This window comes from Electrona antarctica (assembly GCF_951216825.1).
Source record: "Electrona antarctica genome assembly, chromosome: 9".
Classification (NCBI taxonomy): Eukaryota; Metazoa; Chordata; class Actinopteri; order Myctophiformes; family Myctophidae; genus Electrona; species Electrona antarctica.
Window position 1 is genome coordinate 26664851 of NC_136790.1, and position 16120 is coordinate 26680970.

The following is a 16120-nucleotide window of genomic DNA, read 5'->3' on the forward strand; positions in this document are numbered from 1 at the left end:
CATTTTGTGGTCATTATCCTGTGAAAAACAGTCTAAAAAGCAGATCTACAAGCTATATTTGCTATTCATCATACAAGAAGTACTGAAGGCTTATGCACGCTGGGCAAGACCAGAGTGCATAAACGAAAGTGCTGGAATTTGGTGGAAGCATTAAGCACGATTTTGGCGGAAGTACTGCTCAAGGAAATTACGTTGACACTTTACATAGCTTTACAATTGTGATTGTTCGAAAAATATCGTATCCGGTGGAAATTAATTTGACGGATGTTCCGTCCCGACACTTTGCACTCTCAGCCTTAGGTGTGACCAGGCATTTCTCTTTGCAGATGAGTAGTAAGGCTTATGTGGTTATTACTGGTTAACATGTTTGAATAACACAAGTGTGTGTGTGTGTGTGTGTGTGTGTGTGTGTGTGTGTGTGTGTGTGTGTGTGTGTGTGTGTGTGTGTGTGTGTGTGTGTGTGTGTGTGTGACCGCACACACGTGTGAGGTGTCTCAGCTCGTGTCAGATGTAAGAAGGGGGGGCTCCAAGGAAAAAGGTTGGCAACCAATGGAATAGAGTTACAGGAACATGCAGATCCTGCATGTTCCTGTACGTGCAATATTTGACATCTTCGTTATTTCAGGTGTTAACAACATCTAGAGTGAACTCAGTGAAGTGCCCTTTAAAGACGGAATGTGATAAACACTGTCCCTACTTTACTTGTCAGTTTACAGTATTTATTTTTTAAAGGAAAGCTCCTTTTAAATAAATAATGCCACAAACTCACAAGTTACTGAAAAAGGGTGGAGAATATGAGTTGATTCCAAATATTAAAATGTATTTTGTCCACTTTGTCCTTCCTTTTCTCTTGCCACTTGCACCTAACTCAACTGACAGCTCCTGCACACAAAAAGGCATCATGGTCAACCAAAGTGTTTCACAAGATTTTGTCCTCTATGAGCTTGTAGCTTAAATAGAGAATTTTCTGTCCGGAATCTATTACATGTTGGTCACATAATCTGAAGAGTTGTGTTCTCAGGACACTCTGAGGCGAAACGTGTCAGAAGGTGTACTATGTGTGAAAACGACAACGTCTTAACTACTAGAACAGCTAAACTGCGAACCAACTGATCTGTGCCTGCAGCTGTTATGTTACAGGAGAGTAGTGATGTGTTACTGGTATGGAACGCGAGAACCGTTGCTTGTTTTAAAATGGAGTTCAACATTTCCAGCATACTTAATCATTCGAATTGACATTCAACTAAAATGTCTAGAATTAGACATGCATCATCAGCACTCTAGTGTGGATGATTAATCGCCAGTGAAACGTTCACCTTTATGTTCGTGCAGAGCACCCGCAAGACTCTAGTAAGTGATGGCTGACTCAATTATATTCAAGTAAGCTCTGTAACTTTTTAATGACAGAGCAGTTGAGACGAAGAACCATCTAAGTCCATAATAATGATCCATAATGTATACGTTACTGTAGGCTATAGATAAGGGGTCAGGACAGATAGGCCTTTTCGGGGAGGGGTCAGAATAAATTATGGACTTAGATGGTTCTTCGTCTCAACTATTGTAGATATGCGCAAAACCTAAAAATACAGACATTAACTAGAACTGCACTCTGTCGAGTGCATAAATGGCCTACTAGTGAGCAAGCAGAGCGCGCAAGTAGCCTACTGTTGACTGCTACAAACTGTTAAATCTCAGCTTCTCTGTGAGATAGTTATGGACAAATTATGGCTGAATCAGAATATCAGCAGTATGGTCCTTTAAGCAAGAATATACAATGGCACGTATGATTAAACATACACACATCCCGACGAGTTATTTTTGCAAGTGGGTCATTAACCATGCAGCAGAGAGTTTCCAGGAGGGAGAAAGAAATCCCTTTGGTCTGGATAGCCTGAAGGCACATGCTTAAGAAAAATGCCATCCCATGCCCCTAGTTGTACACTGGTCTCAACTGTCCAAATTTGGAGTCCATAAAACGGCTTAAATAGCCAGACCTAGTACTCAACCTCATGCAATAGTTAACAATAGTGTACTGTAGAAATGCCATAATGGCTGTACTATGGGAGCTGAGATATGTCTATTTCTGTTTCTGCATTTCTGGAAAAGTATACACGTTTACTTTTACTTTATACTGTGATTCCAAATGTATGCATTTTGTTGAAAAATAATCTTGCATGGAAAAAGTTTTCTAAACCAATGATTCAAATTACCCATTATTCTTTTGAAGGTGCCAGCATTTATGTCACATGTCTGCTATTAATAATTTTGTATGTATGTATCTCATTTCAGAAATGACACTTCACATGTCCTCCCTTTTTGGTAACAGCAATCATGGCCCTCATTACCTGCATTCTATACAGCACAGATGCCAACTCTGTATTATACAGGACAATGAATCATTCTGGTAAGCCCCTTCCTGCTCATCCAGATGCTATGGCGCAGAGTATTTATCAGACATATGTGACTCTAGTCTAAGTATAGTCCATTTAACGGCTCCGATCTCCAGTCAAGTTGGATGTCAATCATGATGCCATCTGCTGGAACCAAATACAAGGCTCGCAAACAAGGTCATATCCAAGGACTCACCCTCATCCGCATGACTCCTTTAATCTGGATACATTTAATATTAGAGGCATCATGGCTGACAGCCTTTAATCATTTTAATGTTGCATTAAAACAAATCTCGCTTCTTTTTGTACGGTACAATGTGGGAGTGTACACTGAAACTTCTATAGTACAGTAAGGACTAGTTATGTGTGCCGCTCAGTCTGAGCACATCTGACATGCAGCCCACCCTGGTCAAATATTCATGCTCTTCAGGATCACCTACCATAAAAAGAGAGCTTTCCTTTTACGGTGTTCATCCCACGGGAATTCTCGGCCACACATTCATATGTGCCAGCGTCCTCCTGCTGGAAGTACGGGATTTCTAGGACACCACTGGCTTTCCTCACGTCCACTTTCCTGGCAAAGGGGACTCCATCTACCCTCCTCCAGTTTATAGAGGGGACAGGGCTATAGAAATGAAATGTGAAAGATTGACATGTTGAAAGATCTAACTTGCTCATAAAACACAATAGGGCTATTGTAGTAATTGGCTTTCACCCACACCTAGCTTTGACTGCAGACTGCAGTTAAATACATAAAGCCTGAAACTAATATCTAGGTACAGCCATCAAATCAATTCAAATCAAACTGTATTTGTATAGCACATTTACAACAGCCCAAAGCTGACCAATGTGCTGAACATAATTAAAAACAAAGCATTGATACAAAAGAAACAAATATGAATAAAAAATATGAATTGAAGTACAATTAAAAGCAAGAAAGAACAGATGGGTTTTTAAGTAGGGATCTAAATGCCCCAATCGACTGGGCAGATCTAATGGGGAGGGGCAATATGTTTCAGAGCCTGTGACCCGCAGCCGCAAAAGCACGCTCACCCCTGCTCTTCTTGTTAGTTGTCGGAACGACCAGCAGCAGCCATGGTTGATACAAATGAAAAATATCTTTCTATTACAATTTTTCTTTTAACATGCCAGTGAGCTGTGGTAAGCTTGAGTTGTACATACTTCCCCAGAGCGAAGCATTCCAGTTTTACAGTGGATCCTTTGGCTACGTGGACAACCTCTGGAAATTGCACTTCGATCTTTGGCTCATATTCACCCATCACACCTGAAGAATAAATGCAAAAGACAAAAGCTTTAGTCAGTGTATACAAGATGAAAGCCCTGCTAGTGAAGCATAGGGTCCATCCTCGGGAGAGCATGAAAGTGCACATCCTATTCCACTGCAATCCAGCCAGCAGTTTTCTGACACCGAGCCCCGCCGCTAGAGTTCCTAAAACAGAGAAGGTTGAAATATTCTTAGTTTGGTTAATATGGATATTAACAAACACCTTCAAAGGCTCCACACCCGGGGATAGGAACCTGTGCCCACAAGGCATTTGTATTTCAGTAAATGTGCTCAACAGATGCCGTGTGTGAGTTATAACCGGGACCCCTGCTGTTCTCATATGACAGTTGAAAACACGTTTGAAGTACAGCGCCCTCCTGCTAAAAAGTTAGAATATTTTAAACATCTAGCACTCAATAGCCTCTCTGCTTATAACATGTGCTGCTCTCAGCTCTGTTGGAGAATGCTCAAACAGTGCCTCCTTCCTTTTGAAGAAATGAGGAGAGAAAGAAGCCAAAAGGTAGTTATCCAGCTCAGCCTAAAGCCAAAGTCAAAGCATTTATTATGATCTACACATCCCCAAAATGTATCGCATCTGCAACATATTATACATTTGGGCCTGATATAACACTTCCCAGGGTACTGGTGAAATTGTTGAAAACATATAGCAATGCTATAGGGTAAAAAGGTCTCAGCAAGCCAGTATCTGCTACTTCTGGAGCCCTGACACAGTTCAGGCAGATAACTCACAAATAGATTGAAAACATTCATATATTTATGAATAAATATTTAAATGTTTTAGTGTGAATATGATTTGATCTTGGCGTTCAGGCTCTGCTATATATTGCTCCCTACTCAGCACGTTAGAATGCAACCATTTAAGAGCAGGGAGAGATACTCATACTGTAATGTCCCACCCAGGGGAAAACGCAGAAAAAGCAGAGCCCACTGGTGGTGCAGGGGTGGTTGTAGGAGCAAACAAGCGCATAATGTAAACCTCTCGAGTGCCTCTGCCCGAACTAACTTGCAGGCTACAGTACGCATAATTTGTGACTCATGTTGGCAAAATCTGTTCACAGTCAGACATACTAAACACTCACACACATTCACACAAGGTGAAATACAATACCAGCCATGCTGTCGCAGCTGGTAATTAACATTTCGGATTTGACTGTTTGAGATTTTACATCCCTGTGAAATATGTGTGCTTACACAGCTATAAACTAAAATCCCAATGGGTGCTGTCATTACATCAAGCAAGACTTTCTGCCATTTACTGTCAGCCGAGCAGTTCCAGTATTTGTCACTCACTGTGAGTGGGGAAAATGGTATATTGATTCTGGCTTTCTAGGTTGTTTGACTTCTTCATGTCAACAAATCAAAACTGTCCATCATCTTTCGGACAAACAGATGTGAATTTAGTTTGAATTAACTTTGTCACATGACAAAGCCAAAGGCTGGCGGTGGAGATGATTTCGCCCATCTGTCTGTATGTCCGTGGCTAATCTTGCAAACTACTACACTGATCAGTGTCAAATTTCTTCTGCATGCCGCATGCCTAGGAACTGAATCCTTGAATAATTCTCATGGTGGTGCTAGCTATAACCAAATTCACCTTTTGCTTTCTGAAAATGGATAGTTTCTGTTTGTCATTTGTTGAGTCCTGTAGTAAAATACTCAATAAACACACACCTGAGGAGTCTAGGACTGTATGTATCTGTATCAGTATGAATGCACTAATGTCTTATTTACAATATTCACTGTACTGTACTGTACTGTACTGTACTGTACTGTACTGTACTGTACTGTACTGTACTGTACTGTACTGTACTGTACTGTACTACAGAAGGTTGGAGGCACTCTGCTCTACGTTGTGCCTCAATATGCCTTGTAGCCGCTCTAAAACCCACAGTAAACCATGGCCTCTTGTGGATTATTGCTTTATCTGATAGTCTATACCGTTTTGCTGTAATTGTCTTTCCAAATTGGTGAACTAATCAGTCCCAAAAGTGAATCACATGTTGCAGGGCCTCTGTTAGAGTGCAAATCATTTCACTTCTGACAATACAGCGCCACAAATGTGAAACAACCACGTACAGTAGAACACTATTTTACCCTGTGGATTCCTCAGGTCTTGACGGCTGCAACCCTTTACTTTTGCCGGGGCAACTGACTTCACACATTGGCTGCCAGTTATCATATTAAATTTGATGTCAATGGGGGCCACTGTCATTTACATTTCCGCCCTGATTCGTATTCCTGTAGGCCTACAAGTATAACTGACACAAGGCATTCATTATCAGCATACTTTATCAGTCTTTCCCGCCAATCGCCTGTGCCTTTTCATACATGCACAATGCCAAAACAATGTCATTACATGCACCACACAGACATAATGATGGTGCCCTTTCTAGATTTGTAATGGTGCCAGAAAAGATTTGAAAGATGCTGTTTCACAATACTCTTCTTCAACACTACTGTTAAAATATTGTTCTGTACAAATGGCTCTCGATGTGGAAGAAATAGGCAAATGTAATCTCTTTGATCTCGTGAGGCATGTGTTATCTGGGTGGTTCCCTAGAAAGACTGTGAAAGCTAATTCAGATCCTTATCATGGCTTGTCCAATACTGGAGTGTAACCACAGACCTATAACCTATGTTAACGAGACAGCTATAAGAGAATTAGTAATCGTCTGATACCTTTTGTAGGATACACCTGTTTAATGTGACCCTCTTGATTGGTATTGATTGTTTGATACTAGAACACTACTCCAGCATCAATTAAATAAAGGTTTGAATGACAAAGAAGAAGAACAGAAACAAAGGAAGTCACCAAATTGCTCTGGTATCACTTGGAAAATGGATTTCTCAGATCTGACAGTACAGTACAGTACAGTACAGTACAGTACAGTACAGTACAGTACAGTACAGTACAGTACAGTACAGTACAGTACAGTACAGTACAGTACAGTGACACCCTGGGGACCCACACACGGTAACTCTGTCATTTCTCAACCGTTTCGGACGCGGGGTGGCTCGCCTGAACCAGCCTGCCCCCCTGGGCGCGTTCCGGTTCTGGGGACCCCCCGGGGACTCGCCAGTTTTCCAACTCGCCGCAGCGAAAATTCTTCATCAATGTCTTCATCGTTATGCTAACATGCTGTCTTCATCAGTGTAGTGTAGTTAGTATGTCAAACCCACAGATGTTATAGTTAATTTCCAAAGTGATCAAATTATTTTGTGCAATTAAATGGTCAGCTAGATAATGATAAAAAGTTGAGTATGTGAATACCAATGATAGTAGGCCTACCAATTCAGGATATTTTTTACTAATGAATTACATTGTTTCGGTAATTGGTGTTTAAACTTTAGCATTCCTACTTCATCTAGTGTTAACTCTAAACAACTATCCTCTCTCTCTCAATTCAATGCAATTTAAATGAAATGAAAACTAAAATGCACTAAACCGCGGCGAGTCAGAAAACTGGCGAGTTCTCCTGTATCCCCGGGGACCCCCACACGGAGTTGAACCACTCAGTTCACACGGGTGTGATTGTTTTTAACCCTTAGAAGATGAAAGACGCCAATTGGCGTCTTCATCAGAATTCCGTAAATGATCAATGACGCCAATTGGCGTCTTCACAGTTTTTGATGAATCTAAACATATTAATATGCTCCGAAGCGCTGTTTAAATTCCTGAGCTTATATTCCAACTACATTACCCAGAAAACCCGTGTCACGTGACACACGTGTACGTGTTGCCATTGGAAGCTGGTCCCACCCCCTGTAAACAGTGGGGGCAGAGGGAGTCTTCATAGTTTTCATTGTTTTGCCTGTTTGCCGTCTCGCCCGAGCGATTTTCTAGCAGAAAAAGTTGAAAGCAGTACTATTTATTTGAGCGAGTTTTGTGGTAGTAGTATTGATCCATACGCGTCCCAGTCGCCTTCTCCAGGCGGAGTAGCCCTGGTCCAGTGCTTACAGCGAGACTCGCTGCTCCCTCCCTCCTTTTTTCATTGTCTCCCCATCGTCGTCCGATGAGCTATACCGGGAAACCATTGAAGAAGACGATCAACCCGGAATGTTTTGAGGTAATCTTATTGTAGAAAATGCCCTTCTATAGTGATCAGAAATCATAAGATGATCGCTACAAATAGATGCTTGGATAATTACTACTACTAGTCAGATCATGACGCCAGAATGACTCACCACGATGGCCCCCAGCCATTAGCCAGCACCGAAGGTGCTGGCTAATGGTGTTGGTCGGTGCATTGGTGCTGGCTAAGGGCTGGAGGGGGGGGTTGGTGTCGATCGGTTGGTTGGTGCAGTACAAATGTATCGTAGCAGGCATGCACGCATGGCAGTACAAGTATTTTATATTGTAGCGTGCCTTATAGGCGATCTGATCTTTAGAGTAATGTTCGCTCCTTTTATTTACTGTCTACAAAGACGGAGAACAAACATGCATCGTTTACTGAAGCAACGCGTGGTTATGATGACGTTGCTACAAGGATCGGAGGGGGGACGGGGAGTGAAGCTAACAGTAGCGTATTATATAAGATCTGTATGACGTTTCATTGACGTCTGAGCTTGCATGATAATTGCATTCATTGTATATTGTATACAATCATGATTGTACATTGTTTAGTGTGTCTCCGTGTGATGATGATGATGACGATGATGTCAGATAGCCTACGTCCCCCCCCCCCCCCAACTGGCTATTGGCCGGGCTGACTACAGCTAAATGTTTATTTTTATATATTTAGAACTGGCATCGGAGGAGGAGGATGATGATGATGATGATGATGAAGACGAAGAGTCAAGACTGCGATGGAGTTCTCCGACACTGAACCGGATGCATTCATTCATTTCAGTTGTTGTTTTTTTTAAATTTAGCCTACACACACACACACCGTCAAGAACAACTGGAATGCAGTGGTTTGGGGACACTGGGGAGTTTGGGGACAACTGTTTTGTATGTAGGCCTATTTATTTTCTGTAATATTTATTATAATTGTATTATGTTAGTAGTCTTAAAAAATAAAAGACAAGCTTTTACAATGAGTTAGACCTGTCATGGCTATTTTGTTCACTAGTCTGAGGTTTATGGTTTGACTAAGCGAGTTTCAACTGTGATTTACTCTGTAACGGTAGATGGTAAGAACCCAATTTTTTTGTTATAATACAGTATACATTCAAGTCTATATTTTGATACATATCATGGGCACAAAGTCATATCAAAACAATGTCCTTGGATGAGTTTTTTATCAAAACTGTTTCTTCACAACAGGTTTTTGAGATACATGCATGAATAGACACGGTACTGGTAAGACTATGTAAACATGGTATATATCAAAATGTGCGTTAGAATGTCTAATTTTACCCCAAAAAAGAATTGAGTTTATATGATGTTCCATTTCAGAGCTAGGGGGACTTTTAGCTGGATAGGTCAGATTGATCATGACTGACCATGCTATTTATAGATGGCAAAATATCTACAGTGGTACATGTGAGAAACTTTTTATTTTATTTTAATTGAACTAGACAACTCACCCTTTAAAATGAGATATTGCATGGCTATGTACGCCCAGCAGAAAAAAAGTTATTTAGAAAATAAAACTTCAACCGGTCATAACTTTTTTTGTTGTCCTAGAAACACTACCCAGTGTAAATGCAGGCTCTTTTAAATGGCTTCCAACACCACAACTAAACATTTTATCAACTCAGTTCATTTTTTTCCTGTAAGCAGACAAGCCAAGCTTTCTCTGAAGGTCTTTCGTTGTCACACATTCACAGCAGAGAATTTTCAATAAATCATTCAAAAACGCCATTCTGCCATAGAGAAGTCTAAAAACTATATAGAAATCCTTGAAACTCTCAAAGAGTTAATGCACACTACCCATCTCATCTTAGAGATCATTTAAAAAAAGATAAAGAAAGACAGATAAAGAATTTGCAGCTGACTCAAATTCAGGACTTTACCCCTGCGTCATCCAAACACTGCAGAATATTTTACTAACTTCTTTTTTATATATATATTTTTTTTTACCTTTTTCTCATGCATGTGATTGGTCTAATTGGTACTAACAGTCCGACAGGCATTAGTCCGACACCCTACCCAGAAACCTAACCTCACAGGGAAGACACGGGTGAGTTTTAAGTTAACTGGCAACGCATGTCGGGAACCACGGAAACCAGCCACGCATGTGTTGGACTGTTGCATGTCAGACTGTTAGTACGTCGGACCAACGTATGCGCCCCATGACTCAACTACCAGTGAGGAGCCCCCATCGGGAGGATGTAGAGCCTTGGTGGGTCCTACTCCTCCCGCCCAACAATCCCTGCTGACAGGGATAACGTGCAGTGACAATTATCACCCTCCCCACATGGCTTCCCTTCCTCGAATACAGGCCAGTGTTGCAGGTACTTTTAAGTGGGCAGGTACTTTACCACAGTGCCACCCGAGCACAATTTTACTGTCTTCTGTGAGATAAAAAACAGTAGTACATCGTTCTGGGACAAAGGTCCACAATTAGATTGCTTGCTGAGGAGGATAACCTTTCCACTGGAGTGCCTTGATAAGGCCAACCTAAAGCATTGGATCAACATACTGAAGGACATGCTGAAATTAGGAAAGAAAAAGCTAATTAACCTTTGCATTTCATTTGTATTCCTTAAGTCCACTTGTCCTACTTTACATTTTCCCCAAAAAACAAGGCTTTTCATAAACCAACCAAGTATCATCAACGCTAGGCACATTTCAGGGAGAACTCACCATATCACTTTCAAAGTAATTATAACAGCGGAAATTAAGGGATGTAGAGCTCACCATCACTGCGTAGCACTAATGGCGTTGGTGGCCCCTGAACTCTGGTCTTTGTGACGGTGTTGGTTACCACACACGTGTAGTTGCCCACATCAGAAGGTTCCACTTTGGCGATGTACAGATTCCCCGTCTCCTGGGAGATAAAACGACGAGTATCCTGCTTCACAAATGATGGGTACTCATTAAAGATCCAGGTGAATATCAGGTCTGTGGAAAAAAAATAGGAACATGACATGAGTTCAAATACCTCATACCCTGAAGAAGGCAATTTGTTTGCCGAAACGTTGGTAACTCAATAAACAGTATTTTTCGCATCGTGACTACGAGCTGTGCGACCTCTCCTTTCTATTTTCAATTTTGAGTTTGAATAAAACAAAAATTGAAAGGTTGAAAAGGTGTCACACCAAATTGTTAATGTTTTCAAAATACCATAGAATACTGTTCTTTCTTTTCTTTTTTTTACTAGAGCGGTGCCCGTGGGGCCTCTACAGCGGTGCCTGTTGGGCACTAGCCTACTTGGAACGATGCAAGTTGGAAATGGATGCCCCACCCAGATATTATGTCTGTGTCCCTTTTATGCCCATATATGGAGTTCTTTGTCAGGCATGCCCAAATATAGAGTCTATGCAGACGTCAGAATGATGTCAGAACAGGCCAGCTCCATATATGGACCCTGGGCGGGGGCCCTGTCCAGAGCCCAGGCAGAGGCCTTTTGTGGCAGTTCTGGACAACCATGGGTCCGCCGACTCGACACCGGGCAATGCACCCAGTGAGGTGACGTGGAATGCGTGTGTCGAATTTGAAGTTTGAAGTTGATGTGTTCATAGATAGATAGATAGATAGATAGATAGATAGATAGATAGATAGATAGATAGATAGATAGATAGATAGATAGATAGATAGATAGTACGCAGAATAGTTGGGTGGAAGAATGGAAAAATGGAAGACATGGTTGTGTAATGTAGTAGTATCACTCTAAAAGGTATACATTTAAGATGATGAGGACTGGGAGAGGTTACAGACCTATCATTTTTCATGTATAGTAGAGGGGGTATCTCATTGTGGATTTGGTACAGATGGATGACTACACTTACAAACCATGCTCAAGTATATAAGTACATCTCAGATTGCAAACTGAAATGGAATAAACTAAGAATCAATGTAAGACATTCCATCTCATCCATGTATTTTTTGTATTAAATTCATATGCAATCTGAGTATACTCTGTTGGTATACAATCAATAAAAACACTTAACACAAAGCAATATCAGCTTTCTAGTGGGGCTGCTGCTGAATCCATAATGTGAGAATTCCTTGATCATTCAATTGCATAGTATCCAAAACCAAAAAACATAATAAAATAAAATCTTGACACCAGCAAAGTTTCATGAAAGGGAAACATAGGTCTAGACCAGAAAAAAAGTGATCTTTGGAACACAGGTCTCCGCCAGGTTATTGTGGGCCAGCAATGTTTGGAATTCGCCAATTAGGATGGAATACGGAAAATCGGACAGATCCATCTTGAACACATGACTATAGTGATAATTTGTACCAATTTGCGTGACTCCTGGTGGCGCTATAAAAGGCTGATGTGGAAAAATGTAGGACAGAGGTTTTTCGTTGGCCTCTATCAAGTGTGCGTGCAAAGTTTCACGCGGCAGATCTGTGCAGTTATAGGTAAAATGCCAATCAGCCTGCAGCGCCACCATGAAGCTCATTTGAAAAAAAATCTCCCTCGGCCTAGTGGGAATGTGCGTGCAAAGTTTCACGGAAATCACACTGCGATCATGACTTGAGGCATTTTGTTCAAAACTGACAAATCCTGCAAACTTTGGAAGCCAATGCCAATCAGGATGGAATGAAAATCTGACAGATCCGTGTTGATCACATGACTATAGAGATCCACTGATTTGCGTGATATTTGGACAAAATCTGTAGGAGTAATATACAAAAATCTGCCTCCTGGTGGCGTTATAACAGGACACATTTTTGGGAGGGGTTCTGCTCTGGCATCCAGGGAGTGTGTGTGTGCACAGATTAACTGCTCGCAGACGGACGGAGGGACAACGGACAAACACACACACACACACACACACACACACACACACACACACACACACACACACACACACACACACACACACACACACACACACACACACACACACACACACACACACACACACACACACACACACACACACACAGTGTCATGGTGTGAGCTCATAAATAGATTGGCTATTTTCGACCAAATTATTCAGTCTATAGGGAAAAAAGGAGGCTAGTACAGAGCTTTCTCAGGTCAGGTTTACCATATATAGAGGGTTTAAGAGAGCAAAAGGTAAGTTATGGTGCAGGGCATATTAGCAGGAACTGTAACTGTCAGACTGCTATAATCAATGAGCACTCTCGGAGTTTAAATGTCAGCATATATGTCCAACGTTCACATCCCTGTGTAGAAATGTTTCAAAATGAACCAAACCCACGCTGACCTTTGAGCAAGACATTGCATGTGAATGATCTTACATATCAAATTAGCTTTGGTGGCGTTCAACCAGTCTAATAGAGCACCGAAGTCTGACGTCACTTTCAGTAGAGGGCACCAACACACAGGTTTATAGGTTTTTTATTTGTATTGAAATCTCCATAGGGCGATTTTATGTCGCTTCATATAAGAACTGTGTTTGAAAAATAAACCGACCACCCCGGCGTTTCTGTCAGGGGAGTGGCTGTGCGTCGTTAATGCAGCCAGTTTCTAGAGAAAATGGAATTAATGTGACCGCAAAAGCCTTGAAACTACATATGAATGCAATGTCGCTGAGCATATACGTCACGCCCAGCTGTCAACATATTGCGTTCCTGAGATTCCTCGTTGACGTAAGCTCAGCTGGTGGTGACTCGACTCGTACTAACCACGATACATTATATATCAATAAAATAAAAATAAAAATAAACGTAATTAACGTTCAGTTTCTGTTGTGCGACGGGCTGCGGGCAGAAGCAGCCTACCCGGAAATGTAGTCTCTGGGTTGTTTGGCTCGTTTCTAACGCTTATTTTGTTACTCTTTGGGTATATTTGTACATTTCCACCTTCAGTCGATGCTTCATATCCATATGAGTGAAAAGGCCGGGGTGATCGGTTTATTTTTCAAACACAGTTCTTATATGAAGCGACATAAAATCGCCCTATGGAGATTTCAATACAAATAAAAAACCTGTGTGTTGGTGCCCTCTACTGAAAGTGACGTCAGGACTTCGGTGCTCTATTGCCAGAAACATTTGAGTATTTCCCCGTTGAGTCAAATCAAACCCTACCACTTGTTAGTAGGCTGGTAATTAAACAAAATCGTCTAGGAGGATTCCTTCCCTTACCGGTCCAAACTGCCTGGCCATTTATCCCAGCATGGTCTTGCACTCCAGCTGGCTGTTAGAAACAGGTACAGCACAAGAGACAGCGGAGCTGGCCAATTGGTGTATTCTGAGCAAATGGTGTGTGTGTGTGTGTGTGTGTGTGCGCGTGCGTGCGTGCGTGCGTGCGACGTGCGTGCGTGCGTGCGTGCGTGCGTGCGTGCGTGCGTGCGTGCGTGCGTGCGTGCGTGCGTGCGTGCGTGCGTGCTGAAGCTGAACAGGAGAGAGGGCCACAGGGATAAGGAACACACTAAGGCGGGACAAGGCATGTTTTTGTGCTCATTTCCTCTCCAGTGCTTTAGCGCCGTGGCTGCACCTGCTCTCGTCCAATGTTTACAACGCATATGAAAGTATGACAAAACACGAGCTGTAGAATCCCACCGAGAGCGAGAATATAATGAGATGGCCAAGGAGCCACAAGCCGTCACAAAGATATTTACATTATAGTGAAAAGAATTTCATGGGTAGGCCTTTCACAATAACAATTATTTGAGATAATCACAATTACTTTTGCATAATTGTCATAATCGTTTCCATGTTTAAAAATGTTGATAGATTTACAAATATTTAAAATAAAAACAGTGGAAATAGCCTATTTACAAGCTCACAATGCATCGTGACATGTTGTGAGCTTGTAGATCTATTTCCACATATTAAGAGTATAGTATTAGAGACCGTCAGTCACGGTCAGTTCTTTAATGTCATATCTATCCCATGCAATTTCTGTTTACGAAACCTAAAAGCCAAACAGAAATTAAACGTTTATTATTATGTTCCACAATTAAATCGTTAACCACAATTACATGTATTGCGACAGTAGGTCGCATTTACTATGAAAACCTACATTCCGTGTGTCATGTCACTCCTCCATATTTGGTCACACCTCGTGATATCACACCTCCATATATGGTCACGCCTTGTGGCGTCAAACCTTGTGACATCACGTCTCCATATATGGTCAAGTCTTGTGACATCACGCCTCCATATATGGTCACGCCTCGTGGCATCACGCCTTGTGACACGTCACGCCACCATATACAGTATGGCCATCTCCATATATGAAGATCACCACACTGACCTCATCTAACCCTGGATAACCATACATGGAGAAGACTGGATCATCACCTAGATCTGCAAATATGGAGCCGGCCAGCAACTCTACATCCGACCTCAAATCTCAAACCCTTAGATCTCCATATATCCATAGCTGACCTGTTCTGACATTCCATATGTTGATCTGACCTCATCAAACCCTGTACACTCAAGACACGCTCCATATATGGTCAGTACAGAATTCATTCCATGTGTTGATCTGACCCCCCATGCCAAAGCGCCAGCGCTCGCCCAGCAGTCTACCGTCACCCAGGTTGATGCGTGCACGCTTCTCGCCCTCAGGGCGTCTTACTGGTATTTGTATGACAATCATCAAGTCAAATGTCATGATCGTGACAGCCCTCATGGGTGATTGATATACTTCACTCGCCTTACAAAATGCAGGACTTCTATAAGATAACTTGTAATTAGTGTAGAAATTTGAATGCCAAGGGAAATTAATATTAACATATTTGCAGTGTGTAAACAACATTTCCATGGTGACAGGGAATCAGCTTAATCAGTATGACGAGAGCAGCTTTTGCACATCAGCTCAAATTGACAGTTGTTTTATTAACTCTGCTTTCTTTTCTTTTTATGAGGAGACAAACCTTGCAAAGCATCTCTTTTGAAATACAAGAAGAAGAAGAAGAAGAAGAAGAAGAAGAAGAAGAAGAAGAATGTTTTTTTGCAATCTGGTAATGGCTTTCTTAGAAGAACCTGTACTATATATCTAAAACGTCACAATGTGAGATTGGATGAATTATTGTGCTGAGCTTATTTATTTAGGTAATCTCTTTGCAGACGTCACTATGAACTAGTATTTATTTAGGTAATCTTTTTGCAGAAGTCACTATGAACTAGTATTTATTTAGGTAATCTCTTTGCAGAAGTCACTATGAACTAGTATTTATTTAGGTAATCTCTTTGCAGATGTCACTATGAATGAACTTCAGTCAAGAGACACTGGAATTCAAAAGGCGTATGGCTTAAAGTCTGGGACAGGAACAATCAAATGTGTGACTTTGCACTTCAATCACAAATGATTCTGTGATAACACAGGGATGGTGTGGCAACACAAAGATGATAACACGTTTTTCAAAAAGCAAATCTACCAAATGT

The 16120-nt window shown here is 41.5% G+C and overlaps 1 protein-coding gene across 6 annotated transcripts in view; it reads right to left on the reverse strand.

The window, feature by feature from the left end:
* LOC306928888 (contactin-4-like) overlaps positions 1-16120 on the reverse strand; it is a 215373-nt gene that overhangs the window by 54577 nt on the left and 144676 nt on the right. For all 6 annotated transcript variants that reach the window (XM_079509172.1, XM_079509173.1, XM_079509176.1 and 3 more), the window contains 3 exons: positions 10502-10705; positions 3573-3675; positions 2831-3015 (listed from right to left, as the gene is read on the reverse strand). In XM_079509172.1, the coding sequence (XP_079365298.1) occupies positions 2831-3015; positions 3573-3675; positions 10502-10705 (492 nt within the window). The remainder of the gene's footprint in view (positions 1-2830; positions 3016-3572; positions 3676-10501; positions 10706-16120) is intronic.